At 37.9% G+C, this 14750-nt stretch overlaps 1 protein-coding gene across 1 annotated transcript in view; it reads right to left on the bottom strand.

Moving 5' to 3' along the window:
- The window catches only part of LOC114650797 (major histocompatibility complex class I-related gene protein-like), a 41833-nt gene extending 30545 nt beyond the window's left edge, over positions 1-11288 (bottom strand). Inside the window, exons 1-2 of the mRNA XM_028800665.2 lie at positions 11154-11288; positions 7027-7287 (exon numbers count right to left, since the gene is read on the bottom strand). Coding sequence (XP_028656498.1) covers positions 7027-7287; positions 11154-11211 — 319 coding nt within the window. The 5' untranslated portion in view covers positions 11212-11288. The remainder of the gene's footprint in view (positions 1-7026; positions 7288-11153) is intronic.
- Positions 11289-14750: the final 3462 nt, after the last annotated feature.

Genomic DNA, 14750 nt, shown 5'->3' on the forward strand with positions numbered 1-14750 from the left:
TTAATTAATTTGGCCATAGGTCATTGGAATTACACAAAGGAAACATACGTCTAGTTTTACGTTACACTTCTGACTCCCTGGGAATTTCCCTATTTATCATACAGCATCAAGCACGTCTAGGCCACAGATAAGGTTTCTATATTCTGTGTTTTACCAGTAGATGATGTAGTACAAATTCTTTCTCTAATATATGTTATACACTTCGGTTCATTCAGAAGAATTTTTCATTTAAACTGTATGTGCAGCTGGCATCACTTGCAAAAAAATCTTGTTCTGTGGAAAAGTGTTAACTGTTCTTTGTCTTCCTGACCATAAATGTTCAGAGATAAATCCAGTGACAGGTTATTATAAATTAAAATTGGCATTTGAAATGGAAAGCGATTTAAAATAAGCACTTTACAATTGACCTGTTGAAAAGCAGTTACTGAACCTAAATAATCCACTCAGATTTCTTCAGTATGTTTTTACACAATGCTCAGAGTATGAGGTTCCTATAAAATGTATTATACAAACATAATGATATTTCTCTTGATTGTGCCTTCAAAATATTTGTAATAAAGAGCAATAAGATAAAATGATGGGAAGCACATTGGTGCAGCCATTAATGCTACTGTCTTACAATTCAGTAGACCTAGGTTCAATTTCCAGATTGCCTATTGTCTATGTGGAGTTTACACATTCATACTGAGTCCATGTCCATTTTCTCTAATTATTCATGCTTCCTTCCATAACTCAACGTGGATATGTGGTGATTCCCTGTGAGCGATGTGTTCTCTGTCCAATGTGGCTTAGTTGATTTCTTGCTTTGCACTTGATGTTTTTTGTGAGAGGCTCTAGGTTTCCTGTGATTGTGCTTACAGTATTTTGTTCAAATGAATATTACAAGAGGTGGTATAAAAAACAATGATTAATTTCTTTATACCACTTGTTTGTATTGATCAATAAGAACCTTTGATCCATTCATTTTCAGACCTGTTTGAAACATTTTAGGGTAATGGGTGGGGGGGCGGGACCTTATGCCAGTATTATCAACACAAAGTGGAAATTAACAAGCACCGGTCCATTGCATGGCACACTCCCACTTATTCACATAGGGTGACAATTTAGAGTCCTCTAAACCCAAAAAAAGTAATAAAAATATTTGGAGAATTTGTAAACTCCACATAAACAATAATGGGGCCAATAATTTGTAGCTAGTATCATGATGCTGTGTGGTAGATGTGCTTACCACAATGTTACCATGCCAGCCTTTCAGAAATATAAAATAAACCTGGTAGTAATATTGATTCAAATTTGGTTTCCATTTTTTTTCTAACAGAGCTGTCTGTGGAAATAACTTTATAAGTCTGAATGTTATATTTTCTATACATGATCGTTATAGTGCTTTATGATAATGGTCAGTATGAAAAGTATTGTAATTTTACTCTTCACTCATTGCATAATGCTTTGTAACAGAGATTCCAATGAATGCACTAAACAAGTAGTAATGACTGTAAAAATGACGTGTTGGCTTAAATATATGACAAAGTACGATTTCAATATTGCTGACTGAAAATATTCACTTTGATATTGCCTACTTCACACAAATATTTGGCAGTGATTACTATAAAAGTACTCATTTTGAATAATAACATTTACTGACTGACTAGAAAGCTGAAATTCACAGCCTGCAGTTTACATTTTGAATAATGATCAATTGACCAACTACAGTGAATTCTGAAAGTAATCAAAATGCTATGCTTTTTCCACATTTTATTATGTAACAGTCACAGCTATACTTTATTAGCTTCATATTCAAACAATTGAATTTAGCACAGGAGAACTTTAATCAAGTTGTAGAAACATCTCAAAGATGATCACTGGAAAAAGGATACATTTGAGGTAAATTTTGAGTGTCATAGCAAAAGGGCTCAATATTTTTGTACATTTGATATTTAATATTGTTATTATTAAGGCATTTACAAAAAGTTGTAAAAACCTGGTTTTGTTTTTGATAATGGTGTATTGTATACAGACTGATGAATTTAATAAATTTTGCAGTACAGCTCTTACTCATGAAAATTAGGAAAATATCATTGAGTACTTTCTAAATGCATTATAAAGAAACAAAATAATTGCAAGGCAGAGGAGGCACAAAATGCAATACAGTGTTTGAAAGTAAACCGTGGTTATGCATTAAAACTAAACATCCTTGAAAGGATATTTAGTGAACTGTGTTGTGGTGAACTGTGTTTTTCATTCCATGCCATTTTGTTCCTGATAAGCATGTGTTCATTTGTGGAAACAACAGCTGCAACTTCAAGCCACTGCATTTTCTGTTTATCTGTCAAAATTTGAGGCACATAGGAGACACTACACCATGTTCTTTTATGTGGTACTTTCTTCCCTAGGTTTATTCATTAAACTGCCATTTAAGGACTTATTCTATCTTGTATTTAAATATACCTGACTGAATCTGTATTTCAATTTCATTCTTTTGTAAGAATTGTACTATTCATAATTCTACCATGGGTCCTCCCTGCGTGGAGTTTGCATGTTCTCCCCGTGTCTGCGTGGGTTTCCTCCAGGTACTCTGGTTTCCTCCCACAGTCCAAAGACATGCAGGTTAGGTGGATTGGCGATTCTAAATTGGCCCTAGTGTGTGCTTGGTGTGTGGGTGTGTTTGTGTGTGTCCTGCGTGTGTGGGCTGGCACCCTGCCTGGGATTGGTTCCTGCCTTGTGCCCTGTGTTGGCTGGGATTGGCTCCAGCAGACCCCTGTGACCCTGTGTTTGGATTCAGCGGGTTGGAAAATGGATGGGTGGATGGATAATTCTACCATACTCTAATCTCAGATTGTTCATCTGTTCCACTATATTATTCTCTTATTCTTTATATATGAACACTTAGGCTGAAATTTTTTATTATTTTAAGATTCAGGATTCAAGATTCAAAGACTTGTATTCAGCACACACACTGTTATACAGGTATAACATGCAATGAAATGAAAAGAAAAATCAAAGCAGTGGTAGTTTGTACAAGCAATGTGGCAAAAAATAACTAAAAAATTTAAGTAAATACACAATCTTAATGAAGCAACCAGGACATCAGCGAAACTCTGAAGCACCATCTTAAGGTCATGATTCAGTTATTATTAATTACTTGTTCTTGGTGCAAAATCAAGGAACTGGTTATTGACTTTTACCGCACCAAAGAGCCTCTGTGCAGGTCACTGTGCTAGGAGTGGGTGTGGTGGTGGTGGTGGTGCATTGTTACAAGTACTTGGGAGCCCACATCAACGGCAAGAGGGACTGGTCTAGTAACACAGAGGAACTAAATAAGAAAGGGAACAGCAGACTCATTTTTGTAGGAGTCTGTGTTCCTTTAATGTGGGTAAATCCCATCTTTCACATCCTCTATAACTCTCGGATGGCCAGTGTGATGTTCTATGTTGTGGTGTGCTGGCCTGGTAACATCACTTCAAGTGAAGCCCACTGAATCAACAAGCTAAATGAAAGACAGGCTCGGCTATGTGACTCTCACTGGACTACCTGGAATTAGCAGAGAAGGAGAAAATTAAAGCAAAACAAAGTGGCATTATGAACAATGCTGCACATCCTCTCTCTGACACACCAACAGTGAGGACTTTCAGCCAATTCATTATTCAACAGAAGTACTGTATGTAAAGAAATGAGACTGGGACTCCCTCATATCTAAGGAAATATGTATTTGTAATGCTTTACTGTGACAGCTCTTTTATCTTTAGGCAAGTCTTAAGTTTGTTTCTTTTTTTAAAATTTGCGTTTATTGAAATGGGGTTGTCATTGTTTGTTTGTTGTATTTCTTAAACTTCAGCAAAAATGTAAATTTTGTTTTGAGACAAAAAAATGTTATCTATCTATCTATCTATCTATCTATCTATCTATCTATCTATCTATCTATCTATCTATCTATCTATCTATCTATCTATCTATCTATCATAATAATAATAATAATTCATTACATCTATCTATCTATCTATCTATCTATCTATCTATCTATCTATCTATCTATCTATCTATCTATCTATCTATCTATCTATCTATCTATCTATCTATCTATAATAATTTACCAATGTATAAGACACATTAAGGCCAACTTACCACTTTCAGTTGCTCCCATACACATTAATAATATATTCCAGCTGTACTTAATCTGCACTGTGTTTAATTTACAGAAGTTGCTTGGTATTTGGACATTTGGAGACCTATATTTTGATCAGAAATATTTATCCTTTGTGCCTTAAATATAACCTTCCAGTAACACTCTACTTTTACGATGTGAAAGTTATAAACTATGGGAAAAAGAACCTGTCCAACTTTCTTATCTGCCATCAATAAATATGGTAGAAACTTTACCATGATGAACATACAGTATAGACCGTGCAGTGAAGTGGTTCTGGAGTTCTGTCCTAGAGGCCCTCTGTGGCTGCCCGTGTTCATTCCAACCATCTTCTAGTTTTAATTGGACTACTTTGTTAATTAATCAAGTTGGTACTTCCGTGTTTGATTGTTTTATTTTTCTTGAATTCAGCAACAATTCAGATGCATACATTTTTTCTTTTCGAGTTTCTTGTTCTTTTTAATTCTAATTATTCTTGCCTAGCATTGTTCTGCTGAGAAGTCACACATCTAGGAGATGTATGTAGAGGATTTCTAATAGAATTAATTGCTCTAAGGCCAACAACATGGAGCTTGCCCCTTATTGTCCTTTCACTGATATGGTCATTGTACTTACTGGAATGTTCAGCAACACAGGTGGCAGATCTGAAACAATCCCTCAGAAGGACCAGTCTGATGTGTTAGTCCTGCTCTGGTTTAGTCACTCACAGGTGACCAGATCTTGAATGTTCATCTGTATTGCAGTCTACTAAAATCAGCCTGCAGTCGGCATAGTGTACAGCACAGCCTGACATAATGAACCCTGGTCACAGCATCTTTTTCTTCAGTCCAAGAATTTGCAGTGTGGTTGTCACCATTGGCACTGCTCCAAATATGCAAACCAGTGACCAAAGACATGCTCACAAACTGTGCATTACAGCAACAGGAGAACCACACATCCACTTGTGGATTGAAGGACTTGTAATCTGCAAGCAGTGCACTTCCATGTGTGTGATATCAGGCTGAGCTCTTTCTCCCTCTCTCTGCATAACCCATTTTCTATATTGCTTGCAATTGCTCTGTCCTGGGTAGGACGTTGATCTGCATCCACCCCTGCATGTAGGCACTCCAACCTGCAGGGATAAACTTGGGGGTTGGTGGCAGAATTGTCACTCCAGCCACCATAAAAAGCCTCACATTGGTTCCATTCCATCTGAACTAGTGTGGTGATGAGGTGTCACCCGTTGCATGGCTGCACGTGGGTCCTAACCTGGGATCCTGAGTTGGTTTGTCATGTGGTGGGTGTGGCAATGTGCTGTATCAGCACGTGCCCCTAACTCTCTCTCTCTGTCCTGATGAAGAAGCTGAGTTGGGTAGTTCTGATTTCCCTCGTTCCAACGCCAGACTGCTAATTTTGGAAGACTGCCAAGCATTCTTAGGCAGGATAAAATGTAGTTCCTCCAGTATGTTGCAAGACTTCCGGAAGTCATTTTCTTAGTTCAGTCAGTCAGTCATTATCCAACCAGCTATATCCTAACACAGGATCACGGGGGTCTGCTAGAGCCAATCCCAGCCAGTACAGGGCACAAGGCAGGAACAAACTCCGGGCAGGGTGCCAGCCCACCGCAGGGCACACACACACACACACACCAAGCACACACACTAGGGACAATTACAGGATTGTCAATGCACCTAAATTTGTAAGCATTTAATCCTAGTGTCATGTGTCTGCATTCATAATCAGGGTACAGTAACATTCTCACAATATTAGTTTCTTTGCTCATCTCCAGTGTGGTGAATTTCTGCTTTGCAGCATCTAGCTTCCATTTCATTCTTTTTTGCTATGAGATTGCCAATAAAGAATGTGTTTGCCTGAATTTGAAGTCCATTGACTCCGTGTGCCCAATACACCATGAGGCAGCATGGTAGTGCAGTAGTAATGCTGCTGCCTCACAGTAAGGAGACCAGGGTTCACGTCCTGCATCCTCCTCACATAGAGTTTGCATGTTCTCCACATGTCTGTTTGGGTATCCTGTTTCCTCCCACAATTCACAGACATGCTGGTTAGGTGGATTGTCGATACTAAATTGGCCCTTGTGTGTGACTGTGATGTGTGTGTGTGTGCGTGTATGTGTGTGTGTGTATTCACCCTGTGATGGACTGGCACCCTGTCTAGGGTCTGTTCCTGCCTTGTGCACTATGCTAGCTGGTATACTGTAGGCTACAGAACCACTGCAACACTGTTGGAAAATGACAATACAGTACACCATGAGTCGGAATGGCCCAGAGACACCCAGATCACTTATCACACCAGCATCCTCCACTGCACTGAGGAGCTCCTCACCCTGCGAAGGACAGAAAGCCCAGAAATTCTGTAGAGAAAATCAATTCCCGTCATTTGTACTTATGATCTTATTCTTTTAGCATTTGCCTTTAATTCATGACTATGGATGAAGATGTGGACATTCTGTAGAACAACAGATAAACTAAGAGATATGTAGGAAAAAGTATTGCTTGGTTCAGCAATCTTGACACTACAGTTGTTAGAAACAGCAGAGACTCTTAAACAATTTACCCATTGTAGGCATGTTTATAGGACATACTGTACATAACTGTGCCTACACTTACTAACAAAATGGACATACCTGCAATCAATTAAAACCTTTTATCTCACAACTGGACACTAATTCAAATTATATGGTTGATGCCAGTTTAGTAAATTAGGTATTAAACTTAAATCTCAGTTTCAGCTTTAAAGAAAATCGTATTTTGTATGTATATTTGGATCAATATAATGTCAAAAACTTAGTTGTAACAGTTTATGCTAAATTTAGATGGGACTTCTTATATATAAAAATACAAATACGCAGGATACTGTAACAATCTCACAATATTAGTTTCTTTACTCACCTCCAGTGTGGTTGAATTTCTGCATTGCGGCATCTAGCTTCTGTTTCATTCTCTTTTGCTCCGAGACTGCCAGTAAAGAACGTGTTTGCCTGAATTTGAGGTCGAACGACTCATCCAGTGACTTAATACGGAAAACTCCGGTATCCATACTGCTGTCAAAATACTCATGAACAATATCATTCACCATGCCTACAAGAATGAATTCCGGTAAGCTAGACCCTTTTGTGGACCCAGTGATGCAGTATTGCAGTGATTTTGTCTCTGAAAAAGAAGGAAAAAACAAAAAAAATAATCAGTGCCATTCACTTTTCCATGGTTTCACAGGAAGTTTGTTTCTCACATTATGTATATTGTTAAAAAAAAATTAGAAATAAGTCTGTTAACATTTAGGCTTGAAGTGTATTTTGTCTGATTTAAAGTATGTGTTTCTCTAAATTTCGCACATGAGAGCCAAAAACAAAGCTTCATGTTTATGTCTCCTTAGTTTTCTTTAACCTTCTCTGACTTTCAAACCTCTAGCTTGTCCTCTGACCACATCCTACTTTTTACCCTATAGATGCTTTCCATTCCTTGCTAGAAATCTAAAAAATATTCAAAGATTCCAATCTCTTTCAGTCACCGGCACACTATTCCAAAAATAAAGTTTATTACTTTCTCACTTTAATCTGCTGTTTTGCCAGCAGTGAAATATAAAGCTGCACTGTGTGTTTGAGGTTTAAATAAATGTTTTATTTCACAAAATCGAAACTGTTTGACTCCAGACTCCTCTTGTTAAAAATATTATTATTGCACATTACATTGCTGACAATTCACATTCTTCCAACTCTAACAGTAATTTTCAAGTCAATTCACAGGGGACTGAGTGAAACTGATAAAGTATATTTTGTTGCCAAGAAATTGTTACTTGTCTGACTGGATATGTCAACACAAATTACTGTTGAGATAACTTGGCTGACCAGTTTTGTCTTTTGAATTCCAAGTGAATCACAGCAAAGGTTAAAAAAGAGGCCAATTCAGACTCCTTTTTGCACAGTGCTGGTAATTTGCTTGGATTATTGTCATCATTTTATAAATTTGTAAATACATTTTGTTTACTTTTTTGCATTAGAGTATCACCAGAGTCAGAGTTAATTCTGACACCATTACATACAAGATAGAAGTATTGTTGCAATGTTTAAACATTTATAAAGTAATTCAAAATGCTTCAGCATCAACAAGAAAGAGGTCAAATGTTTCCTTTATTTGAATACACCTTTGAACATTTAAAGATGTACACACTTTTAAGGTGGTGAAGAGAAATATAACAGAAATATAAATTATTATTAGTGGATTTAAATGTATGCATGTCAGTTAAGGACCTCACATGTAGTTAAGTCGTCGTCTCCAGTCACATTTATATTGATGGCTATCTAAATATTGGAGGGTAGGACATATCTGGTGCTGTATATTCAATTAACTACACAGATAACTTTCTGCAGTAAAGAAAATCAAATTTAGCCCAAATAATCAGGTTGGTTCTGTTTGTGGACTGTGGCACAGAAGGTGGCACAGTTGCTAAGATTCAGTCCCGGCCCGGGTAGACTGCATATCTGGCAGAGTGTCTCTAATAAATTTTGCCTAAAAGCCTCTGGTGTTTTGTGGCAGAGGAAAACCGTATAAATAAAAAGGGATCAGGACATGCAGCGTTTATTCCAGAGTGTCGATCAGAATGATGTTAAAATGGTTTCAAGATTCCAAATATTCCACCCAGCAGCTCTGAATGAAATTATGGATAAATTATTGGCTGGTAAATAAATAAGTGTACATGTATTTGTTTCTGTGTGGTTTCTAGTCAGTAAACACCCACTTTCTGACTGTGCTGATGCAATACAAACTTTTAGTAATTTCAAATATTACAACTGTACGCAGAAATAGCTAGTACATGTGCATCTATTTCTCTCAGCTAACACCCCATAATACTCTTGTCCATGCACCCTGAAACATGAGATGTGCACTCTGATTGGTGCTGCCTCTCTAACATATTTAGTAGTTTGTCTTTTTTTTCTACAGATATTCAATTCAAATCAAACCTCAGTGTATTGTCCATTCTGTAAGATCTAATGTCACCTTTTCTATGAAAGTTTTAAATCTGTGTGGGTATTTTTCTTTTGATTCATTCCAAAACAAACTGCATCTCAAGACCCATTCAACAGTATTTAGGAGCAAAAATTATACTGTTACATAGTATTAGTTTTATAGACAGAATTTTATTAATGTGAACATAGATCAGCTCCTCCCTCTCTGCAACACAGATGACTTTACATCATTTCTCCGATCTCATCATACACAGTGTTTAGCCATATTTAATTTCCAAAACATAGTTTTTGCCCATTTATTTTAATCTAGACCCTTTTCAGAGAAATATATGGGTCCAAAAGGGGCTTATACAGTGTTGTCAAACCCTTAAGGAGCAAGGTTTCTTTCCTTGAACCCCCTGAATAGCTAACTTTTAAACCTGCTTTAGTACTGTGCTTGCAAATTCACATGAAACACAGTGTCAATTTTGCAAAACAATATGCAAAAGGAAACTTGCCTGTTTTTCTTACCACTACCTATTATTTTTTAATATTATATTATAAGAGTATATAGAAAATGGATGGATATTATACTATACATAACCATCACTGTGATAGTCAGGCCACCAGTCCAAGACAGTGGCTGCCTGCTATGCATTAGTCAAATGTACAGATTACACACAAACAACTATGAAATGAACTCATGACACTACATTAGAAGTAAGCCACAATGAAACAAAATGAGACACAATGTTTTAATGCTTACTAAGTTTGCTGTTCAGAAGAAAGAGAATGACTGAGGACAGGTGACATTCTGGGGTGTTAAACTGTATTTTGAACCATGCAGCAGTCTTGAATTATACTTTGTTTGTGGCCATAATTGTATTAACTCATAACTACTTTAGCCCATGTTTGCTTATTTCTATCTCTTGCCTTAGCTTATTTATACATTCACTGACTTATGAAAATAATGCAGCAACAAGACCCTTAAGTTCCTCTATGTGGTTTGCACTAGCAAAGCTGCCTACGAAGCTTGTTTCAAAATTAGCCTTTCTGTTAGTTTTTAGATCATTTTGTTCTTTCAATGAAATGACACTTGTTAAGAAATACAGTACATGATGATGTATGTGTGAAGTTATAAAAGCAGCCTGCTCAATGCAAGGAGCACACATTCACCTTAGGAGCTACAGCAGGGCCCTAGCAGGGCACAGGGTGTTTGAGTGTGTCTAGCAATGAACCCTCACTTCAGACTGATCAGTGCTTAAAGTGTCTGATTTATTTTATTCAGGTAAATTCTTACTGAACTCCTTCAATATTTATAATCTGTAAAATATCACTTACTGTATACACACACCTGTTAAGATGTAGGGAATTTATATCTGTAATGTAATATAACTAAGAAGAACTGACCTAACATTCTCATTGCTTATAAGCAGTTTAGTGGCCTTATCTTAAATTCATATTCACTGTAATTAATTTTTCTTTTTTTTATTTCACTTGTCAAATGCCTGTCAACATTTAAACAATTGTGCATTCCTGTGAAAGTACTGACTAAAGATTAAAGGTGCAATAAAATAATTAAGGAAAGACAAGTGGATTCAGAACGTTAATAAGACCCCTCCACTTTCTGCACAATTTAGTGATTTGTAAATTTAATTATAAATAGAACATTTACAATTTTTGCCCAGCAATCCACACCAAGTAACCCATAATGACAAAGTGACAGCTACACTCACAAGGATAAAAAGGGTCTGAAAAGGATGAGGACAATGAAGAGATCAAGATCAGATTGGAAGTATAAGAAGGGGGAGGAGGCGAAGAAGAAAATGAAGGAAGGAGAGACAGACAGACAGACAGACAGACAGACAGACAGACAGACAGACAGACAGACAGACAGACACACGCGGACATTCCGGCAGTGATGTTTGAAACCCATATTAGCTCTTAGAGAGGATTGGTGGAATCTCCCTCGGTGTTTAAATCACGTACCCGATACACTTGTGATGCCATTTTTGGTGTTACTTTTAAAACGTCTGAACCAAATCCCTGTACCCGGTTGCGTTAATTGCTTACCGGCAGAAGCAACTCCTGCGTATCCGAGAAGCCCTGATAATAGTAGGAGTGTAGACATGATTCTCCTTTTCGGCAAAATGTGAAATGGCTGCCTCTTCCTTACAGTTAGACCTTAAATACTGTCGAAAGTGAAAGTACTACATTGAACTCCTTTGCTCATTTCTTAGAAGGAAACGCTGTCCATACAGTTTTATGGATTATTTATGCCAATAAAAATACAATGTTAGCTAGGTTCAGATTCACCATACGTTTATTTCTCACATTTATATGAATATATCGATGTCTCCCGTGTGTTTTGCTTCAGAGCAGGCACATTAACGTGTGTTTGCTCACCATAATCGCGTTTTTTCCATTTTTTTAAACTCGTGCTCCGCACCAAAAATAATCAGGCTGTTTGCCAATGTACACGCACCGCTTTTTGACGGTTCAACAGCTAGGTAAATTAGTTGACATTCCCACTTTGAAACCCCATATCTCCCAAAACTAAATCATATTGTCATCTAAACTGTAAATTGATTCAAATTTCACAAGTGTTCACTATATATTTTTTTTCAAAGAAGCCCTTAAGCGTCCCCAGATTATATTAAAAATGCCTGTCAAAACATTTAAACAATTGTGCCTTCATATGAAAGTACTGACTAAAGATTAAAGGTGGAATACAATAATTAAGGAAAGACAAGTGGATTCAGAAAGTATTCAGTGTCCTCCACTTTCTGCATAATTTAGGGTTGTAAATTTAAGTTTAAATAGAACATTTGGAATTTTTTTCCCAAATAACACATAATGACAAAGTGACAGCCACGCTTACAAGGATAAAAAGTATCTGAAAAGGATGAGGGGGAGGAAGAGATCAAGACCAGAAAGGAAGTATTAGAAGAAGAAGGAGAAGATGGACAGACAGACAGATACATGCACACATTAGCACATTCCAGCAGTGACGTTACAAGCCCATATTAGTTCTTACCAGGGGAGAAATTCCACTCTGTAATCCCGAGATCGGAGTCAGTACTACGGGACATCGACGAGCGGTATATGGGTCGCCCACAATGTCCGGGGCGCGTATTCCATAATTACTTAAACGGCGCCCCACGGTATCCGTTGCACCTTAGAAGACGCCGCCTGTCGCTTAATGGGCTGACGGGCTTTGGATTCGAGAAATTCATTTACTTATTGATAGTAATCGCCAAATACACTGTTTTTACGGTTTAACGATTGGAAGATTTTTTTCGCTGCATTTTTTGTTTGTTTTTTTGGAAATGGATTGGTTGGAATAAACACTATGAACTCTTGTTGGTTGTGTCCTCATTCACCCTAATGAATCTTGAATTCCTGGGAATGGTGAAGAAACCGGGCTGTGGAAACCGGGTGCATCAATCTCTACAAGCTTTTCACACCTGGATTTGGGCGGTTTATCTGATTCTTTTTGACAGATCCTCTCAAGCTCTGTTAGATTGGCTGGGATGCAACTGTTAACTACGAACTTCAGGTCTTTCCACAGATGTTCTAGGAAGTTTAAGTGTGTGATTTTGCTAGGCCACTCAACGACAGTCAACTTGTCCTGAAGCCACTCCAACATTGTCTTGGCTGTATGCTATTGGTCATCTTTGTGCTGAAACTTGAATTGTTACCCCAGTCTGAGGTCATGTGCCCTCTGTAGCAGGTTTTCCTCGAGGTTCTTTCTGTATTTCACTGTATTCATCCTTCCCTCAATTCTGACCAGTTTCCTTGTCTCTGGTGCAGAGAAGTACCCCACCATACCATGATGCTACCACCAACATGCTTCATAGTGTCACGCTTGGGTCACAGATTTGCACAGAAACACAGGAGGTTGTAGACACAGGAACTTTATTCAAACACTGCAAACAAACATGTCTCTTTTTCAAAAGTTTAAACGTGCTCCTTGCCAAGACAGAGATCACAGTTCCTTCTCACAATTAAAAGAATGAAAACATATGTTCCTCTTCAAAGGAGTGCGCCTCATGAGCAGGGAAGGACAGAGAGAGAAAAAGACAAACGATCAATCAAAAATCAACAGGTGCTGTTTGGATTTTAAGTCTGCGAAGTACTGAGTGGATCGCGCGATAGATCGGCCGCAAGTAAGCCCAGCAAGCAAGGGAGCAATGTGAAGGTAGTCTTTCAGCGTTTTTTAACCTGTAGGGGTACGATTAGCCCCCCCAGCTCACAATAGGCATGATATTTGCAAGCAGTAACTGGTCTCTGCCAGACACAGTGCTCTGTGTTCTGTCCAAAGAGTTACATTTTTGTCTCATCAGACCAGAGAACATTTTACTCCTCCTCTTTTAATTGGTATTTGGCATACTCTGGGTGGGCTGTCACATGCCTGATTTGAGTACTGCTGAGATGGCGGTCGTTCCAAAAGTTTCTGCCATCTCAGAACAGAACTTCTGACTCTCTTTTAGAGTGACAGTTGGGTTCTTGGTCACCTCCCTGACCAAGGCACTTCTTGCCAGGTTACTAATTTTGGCTAGACAGCTAACTCTAGGAAGAGTTCTGGTGGTTCTAAACTTCTTCCATTTCACAAGTCGGCTACTGTGCTTCTGGGAACACTGAAAGATTAAGAAATGTTCGTTTTATTTTATTTTATTGAATTTATTAAAATCAAATAACACTCCATATTGATACTCTATTGTAGGAACGGAGCTGGACAGTTTGACATCCGTGGCAGAGCGACGGGCACTGAGCAGGCTCCTGTCAATAATGGAGAATCCACTGCATCCACTAAACAGTGTCATCTCTAGACAGAGGAGCAGCTTCAGCGACAGACTGCTGTCACCGTCCTGCTCCACTGACAGACATGAGGAGATCATTCCTCCCCCACACTATGCGACTCTTCAATTCTACCCGGTGGGGGGTGGGGGGGGGGGGGGGGGGTGAGGGGCTTTGTAAACGTTAAAATTATACAAAGTTATTGTCTGTCTGTATACCTGCATTGTTATCACTCTTTAATTTAATATTGTTCTTTATCAGTGTGCTGCTGCTGGAGTATGTGAATTTCCCCTTGGGATTAATAAAGTATCTATCTATCTATCTATCTATCTATCTATCTATCTATCTATCTATCTATCTATCTATCTATCTATCTATCTATCTATCTATCTATCTATCTATCTATCTATCTATCTATCATACGCATAACTCAAGTTTTACAAAAAGAAAAAGAAAGGAAAAAGGTTCGAAACAAATCAACCCCCACTCCTGAGAAAGAGAGCTAGGCCAGCAGTGTAAAACTTTATGCTAGTAAAAACAAATGAATAGATAAAATAATAAATGAATAAAGATAAATGGAGTAAAAGAGGGGAGAGAACCTGTTTCCTCAATTTAAATGCTTATTCTAAAATGTTATTGATTAGATCCTGCCAGGTTTTGAAAATGTTTGTACAGATCCACTAATTTTTAAGATTTAGAAATGGTTTTATAACCTAGCACTGATCTGTGCCTCACCACAATTTTGTTCCGGAGGTCTGCAAAGAGTTTGTTGGACTTCATGACTTGGTTTTGGTCCTGACATGCAAATTCTGGGACCTTATATACAAAATATTGTGTGCCCATCTAAACAACGTCCAATCAACTCAATTT

The sequence above is a fragment of the Erpetoichthys calabaricus genome, chromosome 1, assembly GCF_900747795.2.
Source record: "Erpetoichthys calabaricus chromosome 1, fErpCal1.3, whole genome shotgun sequence".
In the NCBI taxonomy this organism is placed as follows: Eukaryota; Metazoa; Chordata; class Cladistia; order Polypteriformes; family Polypteridae; genus Erpetoichthys; species Erpetoichthys calabaricus.